Source organism: Pongo abelii, chromosome 19, assembly GCF_028885655.2.
Source record: "Pongo abelii isolate AG06213 chromosome 19, NHGRI_mPonAbe1-v2.0_pri, whole genome shotgun sequence".
Lineage (NCBI taxonomy): Eukaryota > Metazoa > Chordata > Mammalia > Primates > Hominidae > Pongo > Pongo abelii.
Window position 1 is genome coordinate 92,734,396 of NC_072004.2, and position 27,108 is coordinate 92,761,503.

Sequence of the window (27,108 nt, forward strand, 5' to 3'; positions counted from 1 at the left end):
AAAAGATCTTCATGCTCTATGTCTTTCTTATATCTAGGTTCCTCAAATTATATGCATTGGGGAAAGTCCATTAAGAGAAGCCCCTGGCCGGGTGTGGTGGCTCACGTCTGTAATCCCAGCACTTTGGGAGGCCAAGGTGGGAGGATCGCAAGGTCAGCAGTTCGAGACCAGCCTGGCCAACATGGTGAAACCCCATCTCTACTAAAAATACAAAAATTAGCTGGGCGTAGTGGTGCATGCTTGTAATCCCAGCTACTCAGGAGGCTGAGGCAGGAGAATCACTTGAACCTGGGAGGCAGAGGTTGCAGTGAGCCAAGCTGGTGCCATTGCACTCCAGCCTGGGCGACAGAACAAGACTCCATCTCTAAATAAATAAATAAAGGGAAAGAAGCCTCTGGGCTCCTAGATATATGGGTCAGTGTCCACCCCTGCAAAACTGCTGTGCCCAAAGGGGGCTGTACTTGGTGGAATTGGGGCAAAAGAGTAGGGAGGGCACCGGGCAGTTGACCTGGTCTCCACTACTGGAAAGGGGCTGTGCTGTCGGTGCCCTGAGCTGGTTCCACAAGAAGACACTGCATGGGGCGCCCTAAGTTTGCTCTTCCTGCCTAGGCTTACCCTGTCCTCTCCAGGACTAGGGAGCCCCACTCGTCTCCTGTCTTCAGCACCTGCTCTCTGGCTTGTGAGTGCTGCATTTCTTTCTGCTTGGAGCGCCGGCCCATGGTGGGTCCCCGGACTCCTGCCTTCTGCTGTCTTTTGCCATATCTCGTCAAAGTGTGTTTTTATTTATTTATTTATTATTATTTTTTGAGACAGAGTCTCGCTGTGTCGCTCAGGGTGGAGTACAATGGTGTGATCTCGGCTCACTGCAACCTCCGTCTCCTGGGTTCAAGCGATTCTCCTGCCTCAGCCTCCCGAGTAGCTGGGATTACAGGCGAATGCCACCACGCCTGGCTAATTTTTGTATTTTTAGTGGAGATGGGGTTTCCCTATGTTGGTCAGGCTGGTCTCGAACTCCTGACCTCAGGTGATTGGCCCATGTCAGCCTCCCAAATTGCTAGGATTACAGGCGTGAGTCACCATGCCTGGCCAACTATTATAATATTGATATAATAATAATATCACAGCCAGGTGTAGTGGCTCATGCCTGTAATCCCAACACTTTGGGAGGCTGAGGCAGGAGATCACCTGAGGTCAGTTTGAGACCAGCCTGGCCAACATGGTGAAACCCTGTCTCTACTGAATATACAAAAATTAGCCGGAGCTTGTTGGTGGATGCCTGTAATCTCGCTACTTGGGAGGCTGAGGCAGGAGAATCCCTTGAACCTGGGAGGCGGAGGTTGCGGTGAACTGAGATCGTGCCACTGCAGTTCAACCTGGGTGACAGAGCAAGACTCCATCTCAAAAGTAGTAATAATAATAATAATATCACTTATTGAGTTTTAATTTTGTGCCAGGCATTGTGCTAGTACTTGGGCTATGTGACCTCATTTACTCGGAATAACCTATGAGTAAGCACCATCTCTGTCCCCAAGGAAGCTGAGACTCAGGAAACGGAAGTCATCTCCCAGGGCCCACAGCAAGGGCCTGGTGAGGTCTGCGTTCAAATTTTGATCATCTGACTCCAGGCTTTCCTGCCTCCTTTGCCTCCCAAAACTCAAATACTTTCATCTGGGATGACTCCAGACAGCTAGATTTCAATTGTCTTCTCTTCTGAGTATGTTTTGTTTTAAAATCACATAAAGATAACTCAGTTCTCAACTGGAGCCACGGAATCGTTAGATGTCTTGGAGACTTTTCCAGCTACCTCTTTGCTGGACTCAGTCACAGGCCTGAATAATTAGGTCCAAGGAGCTGAACTGGAGCTGCTCATGGCCAGAGGTCTCTTCCTGGGAACGGCGGTGGCAGCAGCGGCTGCGCTGAGCCTGGCAATTTGTTCAAGAGCAGGGGACGCTCAGGCTGCGCTCGCCCCCTTCTTATGAACGAAGTTTGCTTTGCGTCTTCTCTGTGCCAACGGCTGCCAGGCACCAGACGCCCGTTTTAGGAAATCAGAAAAATAAACAGTGTAAATAAAACAAAAACTCCACCCAAGAAATCTGAGACAGATGCTGTTTTCCCCACCATTTCTCCACCCCCATGCTGGGTTTGGAGAGAGTGGGACAGCATGTTTCCTACGGATAAGAGGCCCTGGGGTGTTTAACCTGGATGGAACCTCTTCTATTTTACTTTTGCCCGGTGCCAGGGGGCAGAAGGCAGGGGTGGTGTCCATCTGGCCCAGGGAGGAGGACAGGGCAGCCTTTGTTGCCGGCATCCCCTGCAGAGATGTCTCAGCCAGAAGTGACTCTGTCCTCAGGAACGTGTGTCCCATTCTTTGCTGGGCGGCCCCTCCTTACCCCCCGTTGTTTCCATAGTGGGGTGTGCTAGATTTATGGGCAGAGCTCTGGTTCACTCAGCCTCGGACAGCAGAATGTCCCAGTAGTGCACTGATGGTATGTGCGTGGAGATGTGTGGAACAGGGGATAGTGACCCCGTGTGCGTTATATGCAGTGCGGCTTCCAGTCAGGTGTGTGAAGGGGGTGCTCACGGCCATCGTGGAAGTGAGCTCAGCTGGGGCTGGAGGGTCCAGGCTCACTGTATGCCGCTCAGCAGCCTTGGGAGCAGGGTTCATCCTCCTCCCCGCTCCTCTCCCCTCCTGGTCCCGGGCAGCCCACCGGAGCTGCACTCCGGGCCGTCTCTCTTGGTCTTAAGGGGGCTGTCATTTCTGGGAGGCAGATGCTGGCCCCTCCATCCCCGCTTCCTGGAGATCTGCGCCGAGGTCTGCCTTTCTGTCTGGAGGGACTGGCCGGGAACCCCTGGGTTTTCCTGGTGGGGTTTTTGTTGCTTAGCAGTGAGCAGAGTGAGTGGGCACCAAGAGGAGGATGCTGGGTGAGGTCACGGACATAGCTGGGGCAGGCTGGGGGTGCTGGAGGTGAATTCCGCAGCTGTGCCACCTTGGGCAGTTTGCCCAGCCCTGGGCCTCACTTCCTCCTCTGTGAAATGGGGCGGGAGCACCTGCCTGCTGGGGTTGTGGGTTGGGTGAATCGGAGCTAAGGTACAGCTCACAGCTTGCCGTCAGACCCTCGCAAGCAGAAGTGGGTGTCCCTGCTCAGCATCCTCTGGCCCCTCCTTCAAGGCTCAGCTTTGTCCTCATCTCCTCCATGAGGCCTCCCTGGTTACTCCAGGAGTCACGACCCCACACCCTCTTTGGAGCCTTGTGTCACATGCGTTTTGGAGGATGGGTTCAACTAAAATTGGGGCCCATCTTAGGGTTTCCCCCAGCACCAGAGAGGCTCAGGCTTAGTAGAGACGGGTACCCTGTTGACACCAGTTCCACGAAGGACACACTGTGCCCATTCTGCTGCCAGTTGCTGAGTCTGGTGTCCTGTAGTTATGGAACATGGGTACAGGCCTGGGCAGCTGGACACGAAGGCCAGGTGGGCAGTTCACTCCACCTCCGCTCTGAGCCTTTAGAAACAAGCTGGCTGCACCCATTTCCATCTGGTCACAGTTTAGGAGTGGGGTTGTGGAATGGATAAAAGGAAGGATGAGTGGGTGGGTGGGTGGATGGATGGATAGATGATGGGTGGATGGGTTGATGGATGGGTGGATTAGGTGGATGGGTGAATGGGTGAATGGATAGGTGGATTGGTGGGTGGGTGGGTGGGTGAAGGGCTGGATAGGTGGGTTGGGTGGATGGGTGGGATGCGTGGAGGGGTGGTGGGGTGGATGGGGTCCATGGATGAATGGATGGATGGATGGGTGAATGGATGGATTGATGGGTGAATGGGGTAAATGGGTGGGTGGATGGATGGATTGATGGGTGAATGGGGTAATTGGGTGGGTGGATGGATGGATTGATGGGTGAATGGGGTAAATGGGTGGGTGGATGGATGGGTGGATGGGTGAATGGGGTAAATGGGTGGGTGAATGGATGGATGGATGGGTGAATGGGGTAATTGGGTGGGTGGATGGATGGATGATGGGTGGATGGGTTGATGGATGGGTGGATTAGGTGGATGGGTGAATGGATAGGTGGATTGGTGGGCCGGTGAAGGGCTGGATAGGTGGGTTGGGTGGATGGGGTAAATGGATGGGTGGATGGATGGGTGGATGGGTGAATGGGGTAAATGGGTGGGTGAATGGATGGATGGATGGGTGAATGGGGTAAATGGGTGGGTGAATGGATGGATGGATGGGTGAATGGGGTAAATGGGTGGGTGGATGGATGGGTAGATGCTGCAAGAGCCTCTCTGGAGGGTTCCAGGGAGGAACTGGCATCTTTGACCAGCAACCAGCATGGTGATCAGATGCAGGGAGGTGTCTGGGTCTATCTGATCCCTTTTCTCACTGTTGGTGGGGCTGGGCTGGTTATGTGTCCCTGAAGCTCTCTGAAGGGTGGCTGTATGGCATTGCCCAGGGGACATCCCCAGAGCGCCGTGCTCTGCAGCAATAGGGTGGCCGCCTGTGCTCCCAGGGCCGCTCCTCCTGGCAGCCTTTCAGGTTTGCTCGGCTTAGCACCTCGGCAAATCTCGAGTTAGGACTTGCCTGCCATGAGCCTCTCCAACGAGCAGCCCCAGGCAAAGGCCTGTGTGTGTGCAGAGAGAGCACGTGCCGCGGGAGGCTGCATTAATATGAGGTTCTGTTTTTGTTCCCTCCTGGGGCAAAAGGTAAAAATAGCCTGTCCCACTCCATCCCCAAATCCAGCCCGGCTGCACCCAGCCCTGGGAGTGAAGGCGGCTGGGTCAGGACTGCCCGTGAGTTGTAGACCCTGGTGTAGGGAAACCCTGGTTCGTAAGACGGATGGACATGGAGGAAGGAGGAGACTCCGTCCAGCAGAGACACGCTTGGGCACAGCCCAGTTTGGAGTCTGATGGACGTGGGCTCACCTGTGTGCAACTCTCATTCACTGTGTGGCCACAGGGAAGTGACACTCTGTGGAGACTCAGATTCCTTTTCTGCAAAACAGGGGCAGTAGGGCTTGGGGGAGGATGTGTGTGAAGGTTTGGCCCAGGGCCCCGCCAGCAGCCAGACAGCAGTGACTGTCATCCCTCCAGGGTCCAGGGTTACCTGGGGGAGTAGGGCCTCTGTCCCCAGATGGGCCCTCTTTCTGGCTCTGGAACTCACAGCAGGAGCAGAGACAAGGACACTCCTGGTGTTAACCATCCACCTGGAGGGAGAGCACCAGTGGCCTTGTGTGACCTTTGCCCTTTGTCTCTGTCTTTAGGAGGCACGCGGACCTCCAGTGGCCGGCTCCGGAGGCTTGGTGACTCCAGTGGCCCAGGTAGGTGGCTCGCTCCGCCCTGGCCCCACCCAGCTCATGGGTGTGTTTGTGCTGGGGCCCCTTCGTTCTTCTGGTCTGGGACCTGCCTCCCCACCTGGCCTCCCTGGATGAGTGGGGCCACTTGCTTGTTTCCCGGGGAGCTGCTGTCTTTGACGGCTTTGGACTCAGGTGGCTTCCAGGCCTGTCGACGCTGCCCTGCTGGAGATGATCCTTGTGGGGGCAGGGGCAGCCACCCCCAGGCTCAGGGAGTGTGGGACAGAGGAGAGAACAGGAGATAGATAGGGCTGGATGATTTAGTTTGAGGTGCTGAGGGGGATGGACGTGCCATGGACAGGTGGCTTTGGCCGTGAGCCTCTCGGTGCTGGTTTAGTATCTGTGGGCTCCCTGCAACCTTGCAGGATGGAAGATGCTCCAGGATAGAGCAGATATGTCCGGTGTTATCTAGAAGGAAGTAAGTGGGCCTCTGGCAATGGTCACTGTGCTATTCTTTCTGCTTTTTCCTTGTGTTTGGAAATTTTCCACACTAATCAGTAGGGAAAGGAAACAGATGCACCCATCAGAGCTCTGGGGCTGGCCGTCCAGGACAGGAGTTACAGCTCATAGGCTTGGAGGGACTCTACCAACCACCAGGTGCAGCCTGGGCAGGGGAGTGGGACAGAGAGGTCAGGGCTCTGCCTCCAGCCCTTGCCCCCCAGGGCTGAGTCTGCACGTCATCTTCTCCCCACTGGGTGTCCCCGATCTCCCCTGCCTGACCCCAGTGTGGCCATGACAGTGCCTCTGTTTCTGGGAGCCTACGTGGTTCTTGGCTGTCACTTCCAGCGGCCAGGCTGGGACAGGTGCCCATCTAGTGGCTTTTCTATTTGGGGAGGATGATGGGTCACAGCAATGAATGGACTTACCTCCCCTAGGAGACGAGGAGCTCTGAGAAGAGCAGAGATGGCGTGGTCACCTGTGCATATGTGCTGGGGGCCAACTGGGTGCCAGACCCCTGGCTGCCATTATGGTGGCAGACAGGCAGGGACTGTGCCTTCGTGAATTAGCCATTCTAGAGGAGACAAAGGTACCAAAGGACACGGACCTGGAGGCAAATCCACACAAATAGAGCGCCTGTGGACCAGGGCTTCCTTCAGAACAAGGTGAGACAGCTGTCTTGCCAGGACAAGGCACCTACGGGGGCAAGGGCATGTGCCCATCTGGAACCGCCACCTCCATGCTCTAGACCAGCTCCGTCTAATAGAACCTTCTGTGATGGTGGGTCTGTTCTATATATCCGCACTCCGCCTTCCTGTATGGTAGCCACTTAGCAACCTGGGTCTATTGCACACTCGAAGTATAAATGTTTACATTTATTTTATTCACTCATTTACTTGCATAGAATTATTTATTTATTTTAAACGGATTTCCACTTATATCTACGTGTGGCTAGTGGCTATGAAACTGAACAGTTCCAGACCACACTGGCACCTGAGACCTCAGAATTCTAGACCCAAAGCCTGCTTCTGATCCTGAGCTTGCTTCTGTGGGGACAGCACAGACGCCTCCTAAGTCTGCCCTCCAGAGGTGGCTGCAGTGCCTGTGGACTGTGCACCCCCAGGCCTGGACGGTGGAGAGGGTGGCTTTTTTACAGGGAGTGGGAGTGGAGGGGATGCCGTGTCCGTGTGAGTGCATGTGAGGCCCCTTGCAGTACAGGATGGGACTGTATGTGGGAAGAAGGGGGTGATGCTCTGGCTGGAGGCCCCTGGGCAGCTGCATGATTCAGCGCTGTGGTTAAGAGGGGCTCCGCCCATCGCAGTCATGTTGGGCACTAACCACTGGACAGCCCAGCCGCTGCTGTGCTTCTGGGGAGCTTTTCTCTGGCTCCGCATCTCATCTGCCTCTCCATCTCCTTCCCTCTCATTGGCCAGCTTCTGGTGGAATGGGTGGGGAGGGTCCCCCAGTTCTTGTGGGGGTTGCATCTTGGGAGCCTGGCACCCTGGGCTGCGTGGACACAGCCTCCCCCGGCGGTTGCTTCCCTCTGCTCAGACTGGCTGGTTCTGTGCTGTCAGCACTTGGCAGCCACGATCACAGCTCAGCTTGGAAGACTAAGGCATAATTTGCTGAAGCCCAAAGCTGCAAGCTGGTGATCTGGGTTTGCGTGGGACTGCCTGCTGACACACGGGGTCCTCCCTCTGTGGGCCTCTGTGGGCTCCAGCCCGAGACACCCTTTCCTCATCTTCTTGGCTTCTGCCTTTCTCCCTGCCTCCCTGCTGCTAAGACCCTGGTCCAGGCAGGAGTTCATTCCTAGACGCCCCAGCATCTCCGGCCTCCGCATTTGACACTCCCCAGATGACTGTCTGTTATCCCATCCTCCCAGCCCAACTTCTCTGTAGATCCACATCTGGCCAATCTCCTGTGTCTGGGACTCTTGCCCTCCCCAGAAGGACGAAGGCTCTTCTTGAGGCTGTGTTTGGGACTGGGCCAGGGATGACATTTCTGGCAAGAGCTTAAATGACACCACGATCAACCCTTTGGTCAGCTCACACACTTTCTCTCCTTTTTTTTTTAAAAAAATGGAATTGTTAGAGCTACAAAAAAAAAAATATAATGAATAAGGTAACAAAACACCTGTGTACTCACCATCCTGCTTAAGAAGTGACACATTGCAGGCGTAGCCACAGCCCTGGGTGACCCTCTCCATCCCAGCCCCGCTCCTGCTGTGGTGCCCATCCCTCTGGATTGGGATCTGGCCCCGGGCAGGCATGTCTGTGCTGGGCAGTGGTGTGTTTGAGGAGCCTAGGTCTCCTCTTTTTTTTTTTTTTTTGAGATAGAGTCTCGCTCTGTCGCCCAGGCTGGAGTGCAGTGGCACCATCTTGGCTCACTGCAACCTCCGCCTCCTGGGTTCAAGCAATTCTTCTGCCTCAGCCTCCCTAGTAGCCGGGATTACAGCACCCGCCACCATGTCCGGCTAATTTTTTTGTATTTTTAGTAGACACAGGGTTTCACCATGTTGGTCAGGCTGGTCTCGAACTCCTGACCTCAGGTGATCCACCTGCCTCGGCTTCCCAAAGTGCTGGGATTATAGGTGTGAGTCACCACATCCGGCCTGGTCTCCTCTTGAATACGGTCATCAGCATCGTGTGTCGGAACAGCCTAGGTCTGTCTCCTCTTGAATGCCATTGTCAGCATTGTATCGTTGGTGCCTCACTGGAGTCAGTGGCTGCCCTGCTTGTGCCCACAACGTGATAGCTTGGAGACTTATCCGTGTAGATCTACGTAGCCTTGGTTCATTTATTTTGGCAGCTAGTGAGTGTTCCTCTGTGTGGGGAGGCAGAGTTTGCCTGTCCCGTGGCCCACTGGTGACATCGCCAAAGGTCTTCTCTGTTACTAGCACTGCCGGGAACGTGTGTTTCCCCAGGTGGATTGGCTGGGCTGTGGAGACGCGCTTCTCAGCCCTTCTAGATGTTACCACTGCGCCCTTCCGAGTGGCCTTCTGGTAGCCTCTACCATATTCGCTCATTTTCTGTGCCTCAGGCAGCTACCTCCCTGACTGAGCGTCCAGCTGACTTTTGCCCTGGTTCCCACGGTGCACGGAGCATTTAATCTCAATGGTGCCTGAGCTTCCCTCCCTCTGGCCCTCAGACCCCGGCTGGGATCCTTGGAGCCAACTCCTCTGCCTGACATCCTGTGTCACTGGGTCCTGCTCTTCCATCTTCCAATACCTCTGGGGTGTGTGGCCTCTTCCCCAGTGCCCCCATCATCCCTTCTCTCCTGGGTTGAACCGTGTCCCCCACAAACTCATGTCCACCAAAAACCTCAGAATGTGACCTGGGAGTTGGAAATGGAGTCTTTCCAGATGTAAGTAGTTAAGGATCTTGAGATGAGGTCATTCTGGATTAGAGTGGGCCCTAAATCCAACAACTGGTGTCCTTAAAAGAAGCAGAGAGGCCGCAGACACACTGGGAAGAGCCACGCGAAGGCAGCAGCAGATGATGGAGTGACGCAGCCCCAGGCCAGGGAGCGCCTGGGAAGAGGCAAGGAAGGACCCCCCCCACCCCACCCCAGAGCCTTCCTAGGGAGTGTGGCCTTGCTGACACCTTGATTTTGGACCTCTGGCCTCTGCACTGGGAGAGAACCCACTTCCATTTTTTTCAAGCCCCACAGCTGTGGTCCATCATGGCAGCCACAGGACACTGATGCACCTCCCCACCTGGCCGCTGTAGATGGACGACCCCCGCCTGCAGGAAGTCTCCCTCAAGCACTGCAGGTGTCTCTGCCCTCACGGGGGACGCCTGCACAAGAAGATGTGAAAATAGGGCCCTGTGCGGGCAGGGCCTGGGCTGGTGCTCGCTCCCTCCCTTCATCCTATGCCAGTTCCCATGCCTCTTGCGGCAGGAGTGCCTGTCTCCACCTGGTGAATCAGAGCACAACTCTCCTGACAATTGGCTGTCACTTATTTAACTGCCACCATCCCCAGGAGACAGAAAATGCCAGAAGGGTGGGGCCTGTGCAGTGCCTCCTCGCTATTTCCCCAGGGCACCGTGCCACATTGCCTCAGTGCACAGAGTAGCTGCTCAAAGTGTGTCAGACGAACAGGCGTCCCATGCCCAGCCATGCAGACAAAAGTGTGCCACGTGGAGGGAGCTGGTCGTGGAAGAGACCACCAGCATCTTGGCTGCCTGAGGACCTTGCCCCTGGGCTCTTGCAGGCACCCCTAGTTCATTACTTCCTCTCTCACCTATAGCTACCTGCTCTTCCTCTATTTCTCTGATGTCAGCCTTGCCACCCACCCAGGTTCGCAAGCAGGAAATCTCAGAGTTGGCCTTGACCTCTGCCTCCCCAGCACCCCCAGGTCAACAGGCTGCCAAGATCTCATCAACTCGCCATCCGCATACTGGCCCTTGGACAGGCTGCCCCGGTCATGGTCATGTCTTGGTTGGGCCTCCATCATCCCTCCTTGGACCAGCGGGTGCTGTCCTCCCCATCCGTGTCCTGCTGTGGCTTTTTCCTGTCCACGGCCAACATTTAGAGGACGATTACCGCTTCCCTCCTCTGTGCTGGGGACCGGGTGATAGGATCCCTCCACCCGATCATTTACATTAGACCTGGACCCGGTCTTCTTACTCACAGAGCCCTTAGTTTCCGCCCCCAAGCCTCGAGTGTGGATTCGTGCTGCCGCCCAGCCTGGCCCTGATACCGCTTTCCAGCCTGGAGCCCCTGCTTCTGCACTCCTAGCTCTGAGTGCTTGGGCCTTCCTGGATGGGTTGCCACTTGTCCTCTGGAGAGCAGGGCTTCCATGCTCCTGGACCCAGCTGGCTCAGGGTGACTTTGGGCCATCTTGTCACATCCCTTCTATCAGCTTGGCCTTGGTTATTTCTGTGTCCTCCACAGCCTCGGACCAGAGCCGCGGCGGGATGCTTTCCTGGTGCGTGGCAGGCAGTCAGGAGATATTGCTGGACTGACCTTGATAGGAGATGCTTGGGAGAACTGGCCAAAAAACTAGCTTAAAATGCAAATATTGGCCTTCTTTTGCGTTGGCTAAAGAGTAGCTTTTCTCCGTTTGCCTCCTAGGTAAGACATTGATGGCGAATGCAATGTCTCTATGGAGGAGAAGAAGGTGACCAAAAGAGTCTGTATAACAGGGCAGGCACTAGGCATTTGCGACTATTTAAGTTTAAATTATTTAACATAAATGCGAAACTTTGCCTTGGTAGCCCTTCCACATTGCAAGCGTTCACTGCCACATGTGGCTGCCATATTGACCACGGCAGATACAGAACATTGACATCATTGTGGAAAGTTCTATGGGGGGGCGCTGGTTTAGATCATCTTCACGTTGGATCCACAAATTCATTGTTTATCCAGTGAACGGTTGTTGGGCACCTACTGAGCAAGCAGGATGAAAGACACCCGCTTTCAGGGGAGTCTTCTGTTGGCTGCAGAGAAGCTTAAACTCAGGGGGCCTGGGACAAACTCTGCAAGGCCCTTGGCCTCTGCACCCCCAGACCTCCCTCGCTCTGCAGAGGCAGTCAGGGGCCCCCTCTAGGAATGGAGCGCCAGCTCCAGCTCCTGTCAGGCTACAGCCCGAATGGATGGCTGAGCACGAGGCTGTGAGAGTGGAATTGGGCCCAGCCAGGCTGCTTCTGCTTCTCTCCGTTGTCTTGGTTTCCTTCCACGCTAACCTGGAAGGACTCCTAAAGCAACAGGCCTGCCCAGGCGGTTTGCACCAGTAAACCCTGCAGCGGCCCCAAGGGCAGAGATAGCTGGATTGTATTTATTTAGGAACAGCCAAAGCTTGAGGCACAATAAAAAGTGGAGAAAGATTCCGGAGAGGAATGCAGCTGGCCTCAGCCTGGGAATCCGTCTTGCTTGGGAGGCTGTAGGCGGGCCAGGCTGGGGCCAGCCTGGAGGGTCTTGGCCGGCTCTGCTGGCAGGTACAGTAGCAGGGTCAGCAGGAGAGAGTCCAGGACGGAGCTCCTTCATTTTTAATTCAGGGAAGCAAACTTAAGTGGTTGAGTCTGAGGATGAGCAGGAAATGAATGGAAAAGTCTCTTTTTTTCTTTTTTCTTTCTAGGCAGGGTCTTTCTCTGTCCCCCAGGCTGGAGTGCAGTGGCACAATCGTAGCTCACTGCAGCCTCAACCTGCCGGGCTCAAGGGATCCTCCCGCCTTAGCCTCCCAAGTAGCTGGGACTACAGTTGTGCGCCACCATGCCTGGCTAATTCTTAAAAGAAATGTTTTCAGGCTAGGCATGGTGACCCACGCCTGTAATCCCAGTAGTTTTGGAGCCGAGGTGGGAGGATCACTTGAGCTCAGGTGCTCCAGACCAGCCTGGGCAACATGGCGAGACCCCGTCTTGACTAAAAATACAAGTTAGCTGGGCATGGTGGTACACCCCTGTAGTTCCAGCTACCCTGGAAGCTGAGGCTGCAGTGAGTTGTGATCACATCACTGTCCTCCAGCCTGGGCAAAGGGAGTAAGACCCTGTCTCAAAAAAAAAAAAATTTTTTTTTTTTTTTTTTGAGATGGAGTCTTGCTCTGTTGCCCAGGCTGGAGTGCAGTGGCATGATCTCGGCTCACTGCAACCTCTGCCTCCCAGGTTCAAGTGATTCTCCCGCCTCAGCCTCCCAAGTAGCTGGGATTACAGGCATGAGCCACTGTGCCTGGACTTTTTTTTTTTGTAGAGATGGGATTTCTCTATGTTGCCCAGGCTGGTCTTGAACTCTTGGCCTCAAGTGATCCTCCCACTTTGGCCTCCCAAAGTGCCGGAATTACAGGTGTGAGCCACCACACCCAGCAGGAAAAGTCACTTTTTAAAGTGAGAGGTTGTGCATCCTCTATAGCTTGGTGCTCAGCATGGAGGATTTACTGGAACCTGTATTAGGTGAAGGGAGATGGAAGATGGCAGCAAATCCGAGCCCAGAGCATCAGAAAGCATCCTTTCAGCCAAAAATGCCTTCTCTCCACCTCCGCGCAGGACCCTTCCCCAGTGTGTACGCCTGGAGCAAGGTGGGGCCGATCCTACGAAGGCCCTTTCCCAAAGGCCCCTGCTGCCCAGCGTCACCTGGAGTGCCTGCTCCCTTTTCTGGATGGCTGGACCAGCCCCAGGGCCTCCTGGCCTGGTGTGGGGAGCACAGGCCACCCTGGGGAATGCCTGGTATGTGTCCCCTCCCCCCTGGGTACCGGGGGATGAAGCTGGGCTTCGTGGAAGGGGACAGAGGCGCTGGTGCCCAGGATGGTGCGCCTGGGGCGGCTGAACTGGACCTGGCCCCTACTGGGCCCCTGTGGAGCCCAGATTGTTGTGAGAAGGGGTGGGGAAAGACAGGTGACCTGCACCTTTCGCTTTTGTTTCACATGGGAACAGGGACTCAGTCTGCACACATATTCAGTTTGGAGTATGAATTTCCATGGAGGAGGAAAATCTCTACCAAGAAGGCTCTGATGTCAGGATTGTCCTTGGGGGCCGGGCCATGTTCTGAGGCAAGGACAGGAGTGGAGGGAGCAAGCAGGGAAGGCTTCCTAATGGAGGAGGCATTTGATAGCATCTTGAAAAAGAAGCAGTTCCTAGGCCAAGCCAGAGACTGAAGAATGACCACCTAACTTTTTTTTTTTTTTTGAGACAGAATCTCGCTCTGTCGCCCAGGCTGGAGTGCAGTGGTGCGATCTCGGCTCACTGCAACCTCTGCCTCCCAGGTTCAAGCAATTCTCCTTCCTCAGCCTTCTGAATAGCTGGGATTACAGGCATGTGCCACCACGCCCAGCTAATTTTTGTATTTTTAGTAGAGACGGGGTTTCACCATGTTGGTCAGGCTGGTCTCGAACCCCTGACCTCGTGATCCACCTGCCTCGGCCTCCCAAAGTGCTGGGATTACAGGTGTGAGCCACCATACCCGGCCACGACCACCTAACTTCTTTCTACAAGATGTCCCCGGGCTGAGGCAAAGCAGGTTGAGTGTGACACTTCCTTCCTGTCTGTGGGTTCCGGCCTTTCCAGAGCCCAGCCAGTGCTATTGGAGACAAAGTGGCCTTCGCTCTTCCTTCCCACCCTGCCAGGCCCGGCCTGTGCCGCCGAGCCCCACTTTGCAATTAAGCGGAGCTGTGAACCAGTGATGCTGATGTCGCAAAAAAGTGGCCAGGGGTCTATGGGGGGTGAAGGACAGGGATGCCGCCCTGAGAACTGTCTGGAAGGGGCTTTTGGGTAACAGTGCCCACTCCAGGGTGTGGGCTGGCTGGGAGCTGGGCTCATAGGCTGGCACAACCAGAGTTTCCCAAAGCCGTGGGCCTGAGGGCCCTGCCTTCCTGGGACAGCAACCTTTGGTCCAATTTGGGAAAAGGTGGGTTAAACCAAGCCCGGTTCCCTCACTGTAGGATTACTCAGTGCATTTAGTATGCAAATGTGCCTCTGAATCTAAGACAGGACCACAGAAACCTCTTCAGTGTTCCTCTGGAGGGAGAGACCGCGGGGGATCCACCACAGGGGCTTGGGTCTGCGCTGGCCTGGTGAGGTGCCCCCTTAGTGCTTACACGGAGGCTGAGACACCGTGCGCGGTGAGAGGTTGGCCCCTCGCCTCCCCCACCCTCAGCTGGCCTTACCCCACCACCTCTGCACTCGCCTCCCAGCCGGCTCATGACTAACTCCTGCCTCTTCAGAGCCAATCGGTGCTGCCAGGTTTTCCATTTCAAGTGATCCCCGGCCTGGGCCAAAATGTTTGGATTTTCAGGCATGGAGGGGAGATGGACCTCAGGCCAAACCATGCTGGGTAAAACTGAGGGTCAAGGCTGTGCTCAGCAAGTGCTCCAGCCCTGGCCGTCAAACCCATAGTGTGCACAGTGTGCGGGAGGTGGCTGGGTGAATGAATTCAGTCATAGCCCGGCCCCTCACTCGGGGCTGTTCCCAAGTTCCCACCGCCAGCCAGGCTGGGTCAGAGCCTCGTGGGGCCTTCCTGGGCTTCCCTGCCCCACAACAGGAGCTCGTATGGAGAGTTTTGAGTGAGGTTAATGGGTTTTCTTCCTCTTCTTCTTCTTCTTTTTTTTTTTTTTTTGAGACAGGGTCTCACTCTTTTCACCCAGCCGGGGTGCAGTAACGCGATTATAGCTCACTGCAGCCTCGAACTCCTGGCTTCAAACAATCCTTCCGCCTCAGCCTCCCAAAGTGCTGAGATTACAGGCACGTGCCACCTTGCCCAGCTGGGGTTTCTGCTTTGTACTTTTTCTCTTGTTTCTAAACTCAATACAAAGAAAGATATTACATTTATAATCAGAAAAACCAACAAGGAATATTATTTCAAAATTGGAAAAGGGATTAAAGAAACAAACCAAGAAACCTCTGCGATTCCTGCCGATCGGAGTCAGTGGTTGTTAGTGGTTGGCTTAACACAATGTTTTAGGAAGAAACAGAATAATAGAAAGCAACTCCAGTGAGCTGAGCCCTGGCTCCGTCTGTGGCGCTGCATCAGTTTCTTGCAGCTGCTGTAACGAGTGGCCACAAGCTAGCTGGGTCACAACAACGCCCAGCCATCCTCTCACAGCTCTGCAGGCCACACGTCCGAGATCAGGGTCACCAGACTGAAATCAGGGTGTCCACTGGGCACAGCCCTCTGGAGGCTCTAGGGCAGGGGTTCCCACCCCAGTGTGTGTCCTATTAGGAACTGGCCTGCACAGCAGGAGGTGAGTGGCTGGCAAGCAAGCGAAGCTTCATCCGTATTTACAGTCACTCCCCATTGCTCGCATTACTGCCCAAGCTCTGCCTCCTGTCTGATTAGCCATGGCATTAGATTCTTATAGGAGAGTGAACCGTATTGTGAACTGCACGTGTGAGGGATCTAGGTTGCGTGCTTCTTATGAGAATCTAACGCCTGATGATCTGTCACTGTCTCCCATCACCACCAGATGGGACCGTCTAGTTGCTGGAAAACAAGCTCAGGGCTCCAACTGATTCTACATTATGGTGAGTTGTATAATTATTTCATTATATATTATAACATAATAATAATAGAAATAAAGTGCACAATAAATACAACGTGCTTGTGGCCGGGTGCAGTGGCTCACACTTGTAATCCCAGAGTGAAACTCTGTCTCAAAAAATAAAAAATAAAGGCCAGGCACAGTGGCTTACGTCTGTAATCCCAGCACTTTGGGAGGCCAAGGCTGGCGGATCACGAGGTCAGGAGTTCAAGACCAGCCTGGCCAATATGGTGAAACCTCGTTTCTACTAAAAATACAAAAATTAGCCAGACACGGTGGCAGGCGTCTGTAGTCCCAGCTTCTTGGGAGGCTGAGGCAGAAGAATTGCTTGAACCCAGGTGGTGGAGGTTGCAGTGAACTGAGATCACGCCACCGTACTCCAGCCTGGGTGACAGAGCGAGACTCTGTCTCAATAAAATAAAATAAAATAATAAATATAATGCACTTGAATCATCTCAAAACCATCTCCCCACTCCCTGGTCCGTGGAAAAATTGTCTTCCCTGAAACCAATCCCAGGTGCCAAAAAGGTTGGGGACCACTGCCTTCATCGCCTGCCCCTTCGAGCCTCTGGTGGCTGTGGGTGTCCCTTGGCTTGTGGCTGCATGGCCCTTACCTTCAACACCAGCGTCTTCAGATCTCTCCGGGCCCCATCTCCGCTTGGCCATCCCTGTCTGTGTCGAATCTCCCTCTTCCCCCGTCTTGTATGAGCACCGAGACTGCCTTTAGGGACCACCTGGACCATCCAGGGTGCTCTCACCACAGCAAGATCCGCAACTGAATCACAGATGCAAAAACTCTTGTTCCAAACAAGGTCCCATTTGCAGGTCAGGGATTAGGACGTGCTATCCCTGGGGCCATTATTCAGCCTTCTCTAGTGCCTATGATCCCTCCCTCCCTCCCCAGCCTCCCACCTCGGCTGAGATGCTGTCCCCACCTCCCTCACTGCCCGGCTGCCTGTGGGGCTGTCCTCCAGGCTCTTTAGGAGGAGGTGGTTGCTTGATGTCTCCCAGAAGGCTGGAAATGGTCCTTCCCACCCCCCAGGAAGATGTCCTTTCTGCCAAGGAGACTGCATTTGGGGTCCTATCCCAGGCAGAGAGCAGACGGAACTGTGGCCTGAAGTGGCACTTCAGGGCCTTTGGCTCTGTCATCTAGCTGAGGGCTGTGCATGGGCCTCACCTGGTCACAGGTAACTCACCTGGCTCTGTGGGGCAGGGATCGTAAACTCAGAGGCCTGCGGGGTGTGTTGAGGTAGAGGGGTGCAAATATTGTAAATTTGTGTGGGGGCCTTGGGGAGCAGCGCAAACTGAAAAGTGTTTTGTCTGAAGGGCAGAGCAGTCTTACACCAGCCCTGTGCGGCCAGGCAGGAAGGCTTCTGTGGTGCGGCCACGCGTCCTCCCTTTCTCAACAGAAGCTGCCAATCAGGAGTTTTCGGAGAGATTGCCTGAGCTCTCAGCCTTGGCACGAACACACATTCTCTTTAAACAGGCTTGGGCCAACAGAACCAGCCTCCGTGTCTCGGGTTTGAATGAACTCTTGAGGTGAAGCTTAAAGACAGAGAGGATGCCCCCCATCCCCACCCCAGGGACCCACATTGTAGACCCCCACCTGCTCTGCTGAGCCCTTGGCCTCAGCATGGACCCTGACCATGTGCTGGTGGGGACCCCCCAGGTAAGCAGCCTCTGAGGACCCCGGATGCACAGTGGGGAACAGCACTGATCCCCCAGTGGGGCCCCGAGTTCCCAGAGAGGAAGACTCGCTCCCTCCCAGGGGACGGCTAGAGACTCACTGACTCATGCGTGTGTGGTAGGAATCTTCCAGGAAGTCCCTGTCCCGTTCGCCCTCTCTGCCTGGGCGGGGACGGCAACTGCCTCTGTCACCGCAGGCTAACGGGACGGAGGGGGGTGACTTCTCAGGGTTCCTCCTGGGCAGGTGCTCCGGAACCTTTTCTCAGCACGCTGGCCTGGGGCACGGCTGTTCCTCCTGCCCAGCCACGTTGGGGTACAGGGTGAAGAAGGATTGGGCCAGCCCAGGACAGAGGAAGGTGAGGCAGGCACGCAGGAACTGGGCTTTTTAAACACTTGAACCCAAGGAAATCGTAGCATCGCGGGACAGGGAAAATGAAAGACTTTGGAAGTTGTCAGGAATTTGACTCTGTGAGTTGGTTTCCAAGAGTCTAAGTTAAGCATCTCCAAGTGGATATTAAAAAGGAGCAGCAAGCCTCGGGGCGGCGGGGGCTGGAGGAGGTGGAGAGAGGAGGCTGCCGGAAGCCGCACTCGGGACCTCTGCAGCCACCGACCAGACCGGGCGGCCGGGACTCTGGGACTCTCGCAGGCAGACCCTGGGGGCTGCCGGACTCCTCGGGGCCCACCTCGGGCCCTCTCTCCTGCCTCCTATTTTTGGATTTCTCTCCTTTGCTCCCTTTTTCCTCCCGTTTTGAAGAGACAATGCTACTTCAGTTTGGAGCACAAACATATGATCAGCACATGGAAATGTGGTAATTCGGATGCATTCGTGATTGCAACAGATTGAAGAAATTAGACCAGACAAAGAGTGTTTTTAGAGGAGGAGGAGGAGGAGGAGGAGGAGGAGGAGGCGGCTGAGAGAGGGAGGGCGACGGGGGTGAGAAAGGGGAGGCCGCCTCTGAGCGGGACGCCGGGACTCCCGCCGCTGCTAAATATATCCGTAGGAATGGAGAGGGACCGGATCTCAGGTACGCAGACAGCCCCCTCCCCATCGGCCGCCCCCCACTGCCCTGGACTCGGGGCTTTATTTATGCTTGGGGGAATAAGCATGCAAAGGGCGCTTTTGCTCATTTTTCACAGAAATATTTCTTTTCTTTTTGACGGTTCCAAGCTCGTGGGACGAACGCCGTCTCAGAAGCTAAGCTCTCCTGAGTCTGGCTTTTATTTAAACTCAGCTCTCCTCTCTCCTCGCTACTTCCCTTTCATTTTCCAGTGTGCCACTCTTGCATGTCATGGTCACTCTCAATGCTGAGGCTGTTGGCGCCGAAACCTTGGGAGGGTGCGGGGGACCTGCCCCCCTGGCTGGGGTCTGGGGCGGTGGCGCTTGGACCTGGCTGGTGGTTGGTTTGTCCACTGTGTGGTTTGTTTTTTGCTTCCAGCCAAAGTCTGTCTTCAAGGCTGCCTGGGTCTCCTACCTAAAATAGCATTTCTGTGCCTTCCCGGCAGTTGATTATAGAGGGGGAAGCTCCCGGCGCTCAGAGGAGCCCGGCTTGTGTGTGCGTGTGTGCACGTGTGCGTGTGTGCATGTGTGTGTGCGTGTGTGTGCATGTGTGTGCGTGTGTCCATTCACGCTGGCAGCCCCCCTGCAGCAGGCACAGACCCATCAGGGCGTGAACCGGCAAATGAAGAGAAAGGGGGCTCCCCTGCCTTTAGTTCACCCCAGGTTTCCGGGCCCTCCCTCCCAGGCCCAGCCTCCTTGGTCCCTTCACTCACATGCGGTGCCGTGGCTGCCATCTCACGTGGCCAGCGCCGTCATCGGTAATTAGCAGTGATGACAGTTTCTGCCACTCATGCCGCCCTCTGAGCCCAGGGCTGGGAGATATGGGGTGGCTGAGCCAAGCTCCAGGCTTTGGGTATTCTGAAGTGACCTACGGGCCATGGAGCTGGGGGTCGCTAAGAGTGTCAACCCCTATGTGCTTTGGGCCCTGGTCTGTTGGTTGCCACTATGTGTGTGTTGGGGGGTCCCTGAGAGACCTGAGAGAGGGAGGCCCATCTTGGTGGCTCCTCTCTAGGACGTGTGGTCCCCTCCACCGCTGCTCCCAGGGCCACATTTTTTTTTTCTTAGATGGAGTCTGGCTCTGTCACCCAGGCTGGAGTGCAGTGGCGCGATCTCAGCTCACTGTAAGCTCCGCCTCCTTGGTTCATGCCATCCTCCTGCCTCAGCCTCCCGAGTAGCTGGGACTACAGGAGCCTGCCATATTTTTTTGTATTTTTAGTAGAGACAGGGTTTCACCGTGTCAGCCAGGATGGTCTCAATCACCTGACCTTGTGATCCACCCGCCTCGGCCTCCCAAAGTGCTGGGATTACAGGCATGAGCCACTGCGCCCGGCCTCAGGGCCACATCTTGATGTCACGTTGGGACTGGTGGAGCGGGTGTGTGTTGTGCCGCTGAGCACACCCAGTCGGGCACTGCAGGTGGACCTCAGGAGGGGGCCAGGGGAGACGGGCAGAAGGCTCAGGCGGCAGTGAAACCGCATCTTATCTGTTTGAGCTTGGGGGCCTGCAGGCCCGCTGGGATGGGTGGGTGTGGAGCCCAGTGTCCTGCTCAGGAGCCGCAGGGCAGGGAGCGCTGAGAAGGACCTTCATCAGGCTTGCACAGTCAAGCTATCCTCGGAGTGACCACCCCACCAGGCAGCCTGGGCAGACCACAGTGGGTCCCCTGCCTCCTCGGCCACCAGCCCCGGGAGGATGTCACTCCACCTGCCTGGCTGGCAGGGGCCTCGGGGAGCCTCAGGTTCGGCCTTCATTTTATAGATGATCCAGCCGAGGCCGAGATGGGTGACCAGCAGGGGATCTGAGAGCTGGGCAGAGAGGCGTGGGTTTTGGGGGGTGGTGCTCCCTGGGGAGCTGGAAGTGATGGCACCCTCCCAGGCTCACAAAACATGGGCTTTTCATGAACTGAACAAAACACTCTTTGAAAGCAGCCAGTGCTGTGCCCCAGAGACCACTCTGATCCCTGCTGCCCTTGGCCGAGGACAGCACAGCCAGGGATGAAGTGGGGACCTCCCCTCGGGCTGTGCCTTGATGAAAGATGCTTTCTACAAAATCCCATTCGGATGTGTTTTCATGTAAGAAAACGTACATTTTTAGAAACTCAGTTGTAAACTGGCTGCCTTCCGAATGAACACGACAGTCCCGGAGCTGTTTCCCTTAACGAGGTTCTCGTCCTGGGCAAACTTTAGTGCTGGTCTTTAATTGTCACTGAACTCCCAAACAGTCCCTGGGGAAGTGAGTTCCTTCCTGTCCCTGCTGGGTGGCCTTGAGCAAGCCACTTGGCAGCTCTGGGCCGCAGTTCTGTAATCTGCAAGGTGAGGGGTGGGAGCGGCACGGCCCCCAGGCAGCGCCCCCACCTCCTGCGGGCTTCTGCACATGTCTTGAGGTTTGTGGGTGCTTCTTCCCTCACTGAGGGGCTCTTCTTCTTTGCAGGGCGTGGCTCACGCCGCTTTGTCAGGCCGCAAGCCACTGCGAGAGCTGTTCTGATCCCCTGAGGAGGAGCCATGGGGGGGACGCCGTGCCTGTGTGACAGAGGCCTGCCCGGCAGACGCCGGCCCGCTGACTTCCAGACGTGGCTGTGGGTGCCTCAGGCCCCACTGCGCTGCCGTGTGAGGCGTGTCCAGCTCAGGCTGCCCTACAGCTGCCCAGGAAGGGTTTGTGGGAGGGGTGGTCCTACCCTGGTGAGTCCATGGTAGTCTGCCGGCCCCAGGGAGGCTTAGGAGCCCCAAGACCTGCCCTCTTGTCCCTCCCTCGGCAGTGCCTGTCTCCGGTCTGGTTCGTGAACGGGGGCCTGGGTACTCTCCCGCCCTCCCTGGGGGCTGTGTTCTTCCCCTGGGAAGGTGCTGGAGGGTTTGTCAGCAGGGCTGGCATGAGTCATGGAGCGGTGACTGGCCGCGGAGGCATGGAAGGCCACTCCTTCTAGCCAAAGGTCGGAGCTTTTTTTTTTTGTTCTGGACCGGCTTTGTGGCTTTTACAAATTAAGCAGTTTTATCTTGTTCCAAGAGCTTGTATTTCAGCAGGGAGAGAGTCTCCAAGAAGGGAACTTTCCACTGGGGAGCTCCGTTGGGCTGGGAGGCTAGGAACAGGCCACGAGGGAGGGCTGCAGGCATGGGGAGTAGCCGTCTGTGCATGGTCATGAATGCAGCCCCGGGGCCCCGGAGGGGGCTTGGCCACGCTGTCGCTGGACGTCTGTCCACACCAGGGTCCACCCGATGCAGTACGGCACAGGGTAAAGCCCAGTTCCTCTTAGAGGGTTCCTGGGTCATCAGTGGGCAGGGAACCGAGGCCTCCTGGAGGGCAGTGCCTCAGCCCTCACCCCTCCCTCCTGTCCCTCGCTCTGCTGTCCCTGATGGCCTCTGCCGTCCCCTGGGAGTTCTTACCCCTGGATGCGCGGTGCCTGTCTGGTCTCAACCTCCCCAGCTCTGCTTTTCCATCTCCGAGGTGAGAGGCCTGGCCTGACGCACTCCGCACCCGCTTCCTGCCCGGCCCCGTGGGAACTCTGGTCCCTGTAGCGGTTTCCTGGGGCTGCCATCACCAAGTGCCACAAACTGGGTGGCTCAAAACACCAGACATTTCTTCTCTCGCCGTTCTGGAGGCCAGAAGTCCGAAATCACGGCATCAGCAGGCCTGGTTCTTTCCGGAGGCTCCGAAGGGGAGCCTGCTTCTCGCCTCTGGCAGCTTCTGGCGGCTCCCATAACCCTTGGCGTTCCTTGGCTCATGGCCACACCACTCGACCTCTGCCTCTGTTGTCACGGGGCCTCCTTCTGTGCCCTAAATCTCTCTCTGTCTGTCTCATACAGATAGTCTTTCTCGGATTTAGGGCTCACTGGGTAACCCAAAATGGTCCCATCTCAAGATCCTTAACTTCATAACGTCTGCAAAGACCCTTTTTCCAAATAGGCCATGTTCATAGGCTCTGGGTGGATGTAAATTTTAGGGGCCACCTTTCATCCCCCTGTTGTCCCCGTGTGTCTGGATGCACAGAATGGTCCCATGTCCCGGACCCCTCGCTGGCCCCCTCTGGCCCTTTGGGGTGTCCGCTGTCGGCCTTTTCCACTCGTTCCTGTGCTCCTGGTGAGGTGTCGGGGTCGGGCTTAGCCCCTGCGGGAATTCTGGGGACAGCACGGAGCCAGCAACTCCCCATCAGGCGTCTTCCTACCTGCCTGGAGCTCATGGTTGTGAGGGGTCTCTCCCTGTGGTTTTGATTTGCAATTCCCCAATGCTTAGTGATGTTGAGCATCTTTTCGTGTTTATTGCTCATTTGCACAAATTTTTGCAGAAATGTCTGTTCAAGTCCTTTACCTGTGTTTGATTTGGATGATTGTTTTTGTTGTTGCTGAGTGTTAGGAGATCTGTAGATTAATACCCGGATACTAATCCCATATCCGATCTATGATTTGCTGCCATTCTGTGGATTGCCTTCCCACCACATTTGTTAGTGCCTTTTGATATGCAATTTTTTTTTTTTTTTTTTTTTGAGATGGAGTCTCACTCTGTTGCCCAGGCTGGAGTGCAGTGGCATGATCTTGGCTCACTGCAACCTCCGCCTCCCCAGTTCCAGTGATTCTCCTGCCTCAGCCTCCTGAGTAGTTGGGATTACAGGCGCCCGCCACCACACCCAGCTAATTTTTGTATTTTTAGTAGAAACGGGGTTTCACCATGTTGACTAAGTTGGTCTCGAACTCCTGACCTCAAGTGATCCACCCGCCTCGGCCTCCCAAAGTGCTGGAGTTACAGGCATGAGTCACCGCGCCCAGCCTGATATGCAAATGTTTTAAACTTCGATGACGTTCCACTTTATCTATTTGTTCTTCTGTTGCCTGTGCTTTTGGCGCCATATCCAAGAAATCATTGCCAAATGCAACGTCATGAAGCTTTTCCCCTGTGTTTTCTTCGAAGAGTTTTGTGGTTTTAGCTCTTGAGTTTAGGTCTTTGATGCAAGTTGAGTTGATTTTTGCATGCGGTGTAAGGGCTGGTCCAGCCTCATGCTCTGGGCTCTTGATTCACTTCTCTTCTTTTCTCACGCCCAGCTGGTTCTGCTGGGTGGCGGGGAGGAGTGGGGAAGTCCCGGGCTGGGCCTGTACTCGATTATCCCTCTCAGGCCAGCCAGGGAGTCTCAGCTCCTGCCCAGGACCTGGCTGGACATGCTCCCTACCGGGAAAGCCTGGGCCGTCTTTCTAGGCTGATGGCAGGGCCAGCCCGGGGCATCCTGAGGTCTGCCCTGCGGACATGCCCCTTGTTCTAGGTGATGTGGCTGCCCGGCCTGCGTGTGAGACCAGCTGTCTGTGCTTCAGGGCACGGAGGCTGAGTGTTTCCAGCCTGTCCCCTTGCTCGGCTCTCCCTTTGGGGAAGTCCCTGCAGCCCATTCTCTGCCTCTGTTTCTGCCATCTGTGCCTTTGTCTGCTTCCTGTTTGGAGGTGATCATCCCCGGGGCCACCCCTCATGATCTGGACACGAGTCTCCATCCTGAAGCCACCAACCAAACCCCTGTGCCTCAAACCCTTCCCACCCACCACATGGGGTTCTACTGTGACCAACTCAGCAGCTGATGAAGCTTTCCTTGGGGCTCTCCTAGCAACGGGGAGCTGGCCTTCCCGGATGCCTGGCCTCACTGCCTAAGTGGAAGTGAGGCGTGAGGGTGTCAGCCTTTTTCTGCTGCCTGGTGCTCTAGGGGTTGGCTTGTCACCCCTGGAAGCACTTGCCATCCTTACACAGCACCCCACGCTCTCCTCCCTGCCTCCTACCCCTTCTTCCAAGGGGTCATCTCTGCTTCCCTCCCCACCCAACCTCACCCACATGGTCCGCCCAGCAACCTTTGACCCACAACAAGACAAAATAAACCTCCCTTGCCGGTCACTCATTTGTTCATTCAGCATTGGGTGCTCCCTGTGGACTTGGCGCTGGGGTCCAGTGGAGGACAAAGCCAGACACAGTCCTTGCCCTCATGGGACTGCACAAGTGCAAGACCACATCAGTAAATGTGAAACATGGGAAGTGACAGGTGTGACAAAGGGGACCAGTGGGAGGACAGGACCTGGGGTTCGTAGGACCAGGTCAGGAGGGCTGCCTCGGGGGAACACCTTCGGGCTGAGCGCAGAAGGATGAGGAGTAAACCAGGCTGAAACCCAGCAGGCAGAGACGATCGCTGCAGGCAATGGGCAATGCATTCAAAGGCCCTGGGGCACGGCGGGGCTGAGGCCGGCAGCACGGCAGGAAGTAAGGCTGTGGTTGAAAGAGACTGATTGTCATGTTGTGAATATACACTTGGTTTTCATCTCCATTTCCTGGCATACAACTCCTAAAATCCTTGGAATCTCCAAAGTGATATCTTTTTGGATGCTCATGATTGACAGACCAGCTGGCAGCCCCTAACCGGCTTCAGGATGGTTCCCAGGGAAGACCAGGTAGAATTACAAGGTTGAGACTTTCAGCACCACCCCCCAGCCTCCAGGTAGGGGAGAGGGGCTGAAGGTTAAGCTGATCATCAGCGGCCAGTGATTGAATCAATCATGCCTTCGTAATGGAGCCTCCGTAAACACTCAGAAGGATGGGGTTCGGGGAGCTTCTGGATAGTTGAGCACGTGGAGGCTCCTGGAGGGTGGAGCGCCTGGGGAGTGCATGGAAGCTCTGCGTCCCTCCCCCATACCTTGCCCTATACATCTCTTCACCTGTATCCTTTGTAATATCCTTTATAATAAACTAGTAAATTCCATGAGCTCCAGGAACATGTGTAAAAGGAAAAAAAAAGAATAAATCATAGCTGCTCCAGCAAATTAATCCTACCAGCACTGGGCCTCATCTGCCGATCTTACCTCTGGCAATGCCTCCCTCTCCTGGGCCCCTGGGAGCCCTCCGGCCCCACCACCCCTCCTGTAGTGGTCTTGCTGGCTGCTGCCCTCGGGTTAGTTTATTTTTACCTGGACTGCTCCCACCAGGGGCTGAAGCCTCCCTGCTCACTCCAGCTTCCTGGCCCGTCTCTTGCTCTGGGCCCCCCTCCACACCGAGTGGCCAGAGCTTCTGAAGCCGCTCACTGAGTGCCCCTGCCTGGCCCCACGCATCCCGCACGGTGCTCCCCCAGGTCTCCCACTGGCAAGGGCATTGGCATACATTCTGGGGCTGCCTTGGTTCAAGCCCACCCTGACTGGGGGCCTGAGGGTCCCTGAGGGGGTCCTGAAGGCCAGGGCAGGCAAGGCTGGCATGCTGTGGGTAGGGGGGCTGGGCATGGGAGGGGATCGTGGGTGGGGAGATTCCTCTTAACCAGCGGCCCATGTTTGGAGACTGATTTGGGCTCCAGGCTACGCCTTGAAATTGGGACAGAGAGTGGCGCAGATCTCAGCCCGGAGGCTCCCTCTGCCTGTGGACGCCCTCATACCTCCATCCATGGAGCCACCCTCCTCTTTTTTTTTCTAAATGGGGAAACTCTGACTTGAACACTGAATAAACAACACACCCTCGAAATCAGCGAAGAGGCACTGGCTCTGAAACTTTGCCATGAAAACATGAAAATGCTCTTTGGACCGATTTGCTGGAACAGATGGGTGTGACGGGGCTGCGGGGCTTTGGGTGGCAAGAGGCATCCCCGTGCCCAGGGCATCCCGATGCTCAGGGTTTCCCCGTGCCCACTGTGTCCCTGTATCCAGGGCATCCCCATGCCCAGCGTGTCCCCGTGCCCAGTGTGTCCCTGTATCCAGGGCATCCCCATGCCCAGGGTGTCCCCGTGCCCAGTGTGTGCCTGTATCCAGAGTGTCCCCGTGCCCAGTGTGTCCCTGTATCCAGGGCATCCCATGCCCAGGGCGTCCCCGTGCCCAGTGTGTCCCTGTATCCAGGGCATCCCGTGCCCAGGGTGTCCCTGTGCGCAGTGTGTCCGTGTATCCAGGGCGTCCCCGTATCCAGGGCGTCCCCATGCCCAGGGTGTCCCCGTGCCCAGGCACTGCCTCTCCCCACTTTCCTAATCTCCCTCCATCAACAGGTGTCAGCTGTGAAATGCCTGCTGTGTGTGTCCTTTCGTTGAGTTCATCTTGTGCTCTTAAGTTCCTGTTTAGACACAGTCAGGCTGCTTTAGTTCTTCTGGCAGATGTTTTGTTGTTGTTGTTGTTGTTTTTGTTTGATATGGAGTCTCACTCTGTCACCCAGGCTGGAGTGCAGTGGTGTGATCTCGGCTCACTGCAACCTCCGCCTCCCAGGTTCAAGCGATTCTCCTGCCTCAGCCTCCCTAGTAGCTGGGATGACAGGCGCTCGCCACCATGCCTGGTTAATTTTTGTATTTTTAGTAGAGACGGGGTTTCACCAGGTTGGTCAGGCTGGTCCCGATCTCCTGACCTCAAGTGATCCACCCAGCTCGGCCTCCCAAAGTGCTGGGATTATAGGTGTGAGCCGGTCTGGTGAATGTTTATTGAGACCTACTATGTGCAGCCCCTCTCTTAGGTGCTTGGCCTGTAATGAGGAGTAGCAAAGACACAGTCGCTGATCGCTTGTTACTTACAGTCGGAACTGAGAGTCAGGCAGCCCACAAATGAGCAAATCCATAGGTGGTTTTAGATGAGGGCTGTGAAGAAGCTAAGAACAGGTTGCTAGGGGGTGCGTATTTGTGTGTGTGGTGGGGGGATTAATGGAAGC

The 27,108-nt window shown here is 55.7% G+C and overlaps 1 protein-coding gene across 6 annotated transcripts in view; it reads left to right on the forward strand.

Annotated features, from left to right (window-relative positions):
- Positions 1-27,108, forward strand: part of SEPTIN9 (septin 9) — a 217,729-nt gene that overhangs the window by 20,490 nt on the left and 170,131 nt on the right. For 2 of the 6 annotated variants that reach the window (XM_024235324.3, XM_054535775.2), the window contains exon 2: positions 5,261-5,317. The exons of 2 other annotated variants lie outside the window; for them this stretch is intronic. In XM_024235324.3, the coding sequence (XP_024091092.2) occupies positions 5,261-5,317 (57 nt within the window). Of the gene's footprint in view, positions 1-5,260; positions 5,318-17,545; positions 18,467-27,108 lie in introns of those variants that run through there. 2 more of the 6 variants (XM_024235326.3, XM_054535777.2) reach the window with 2 other exon arrangements.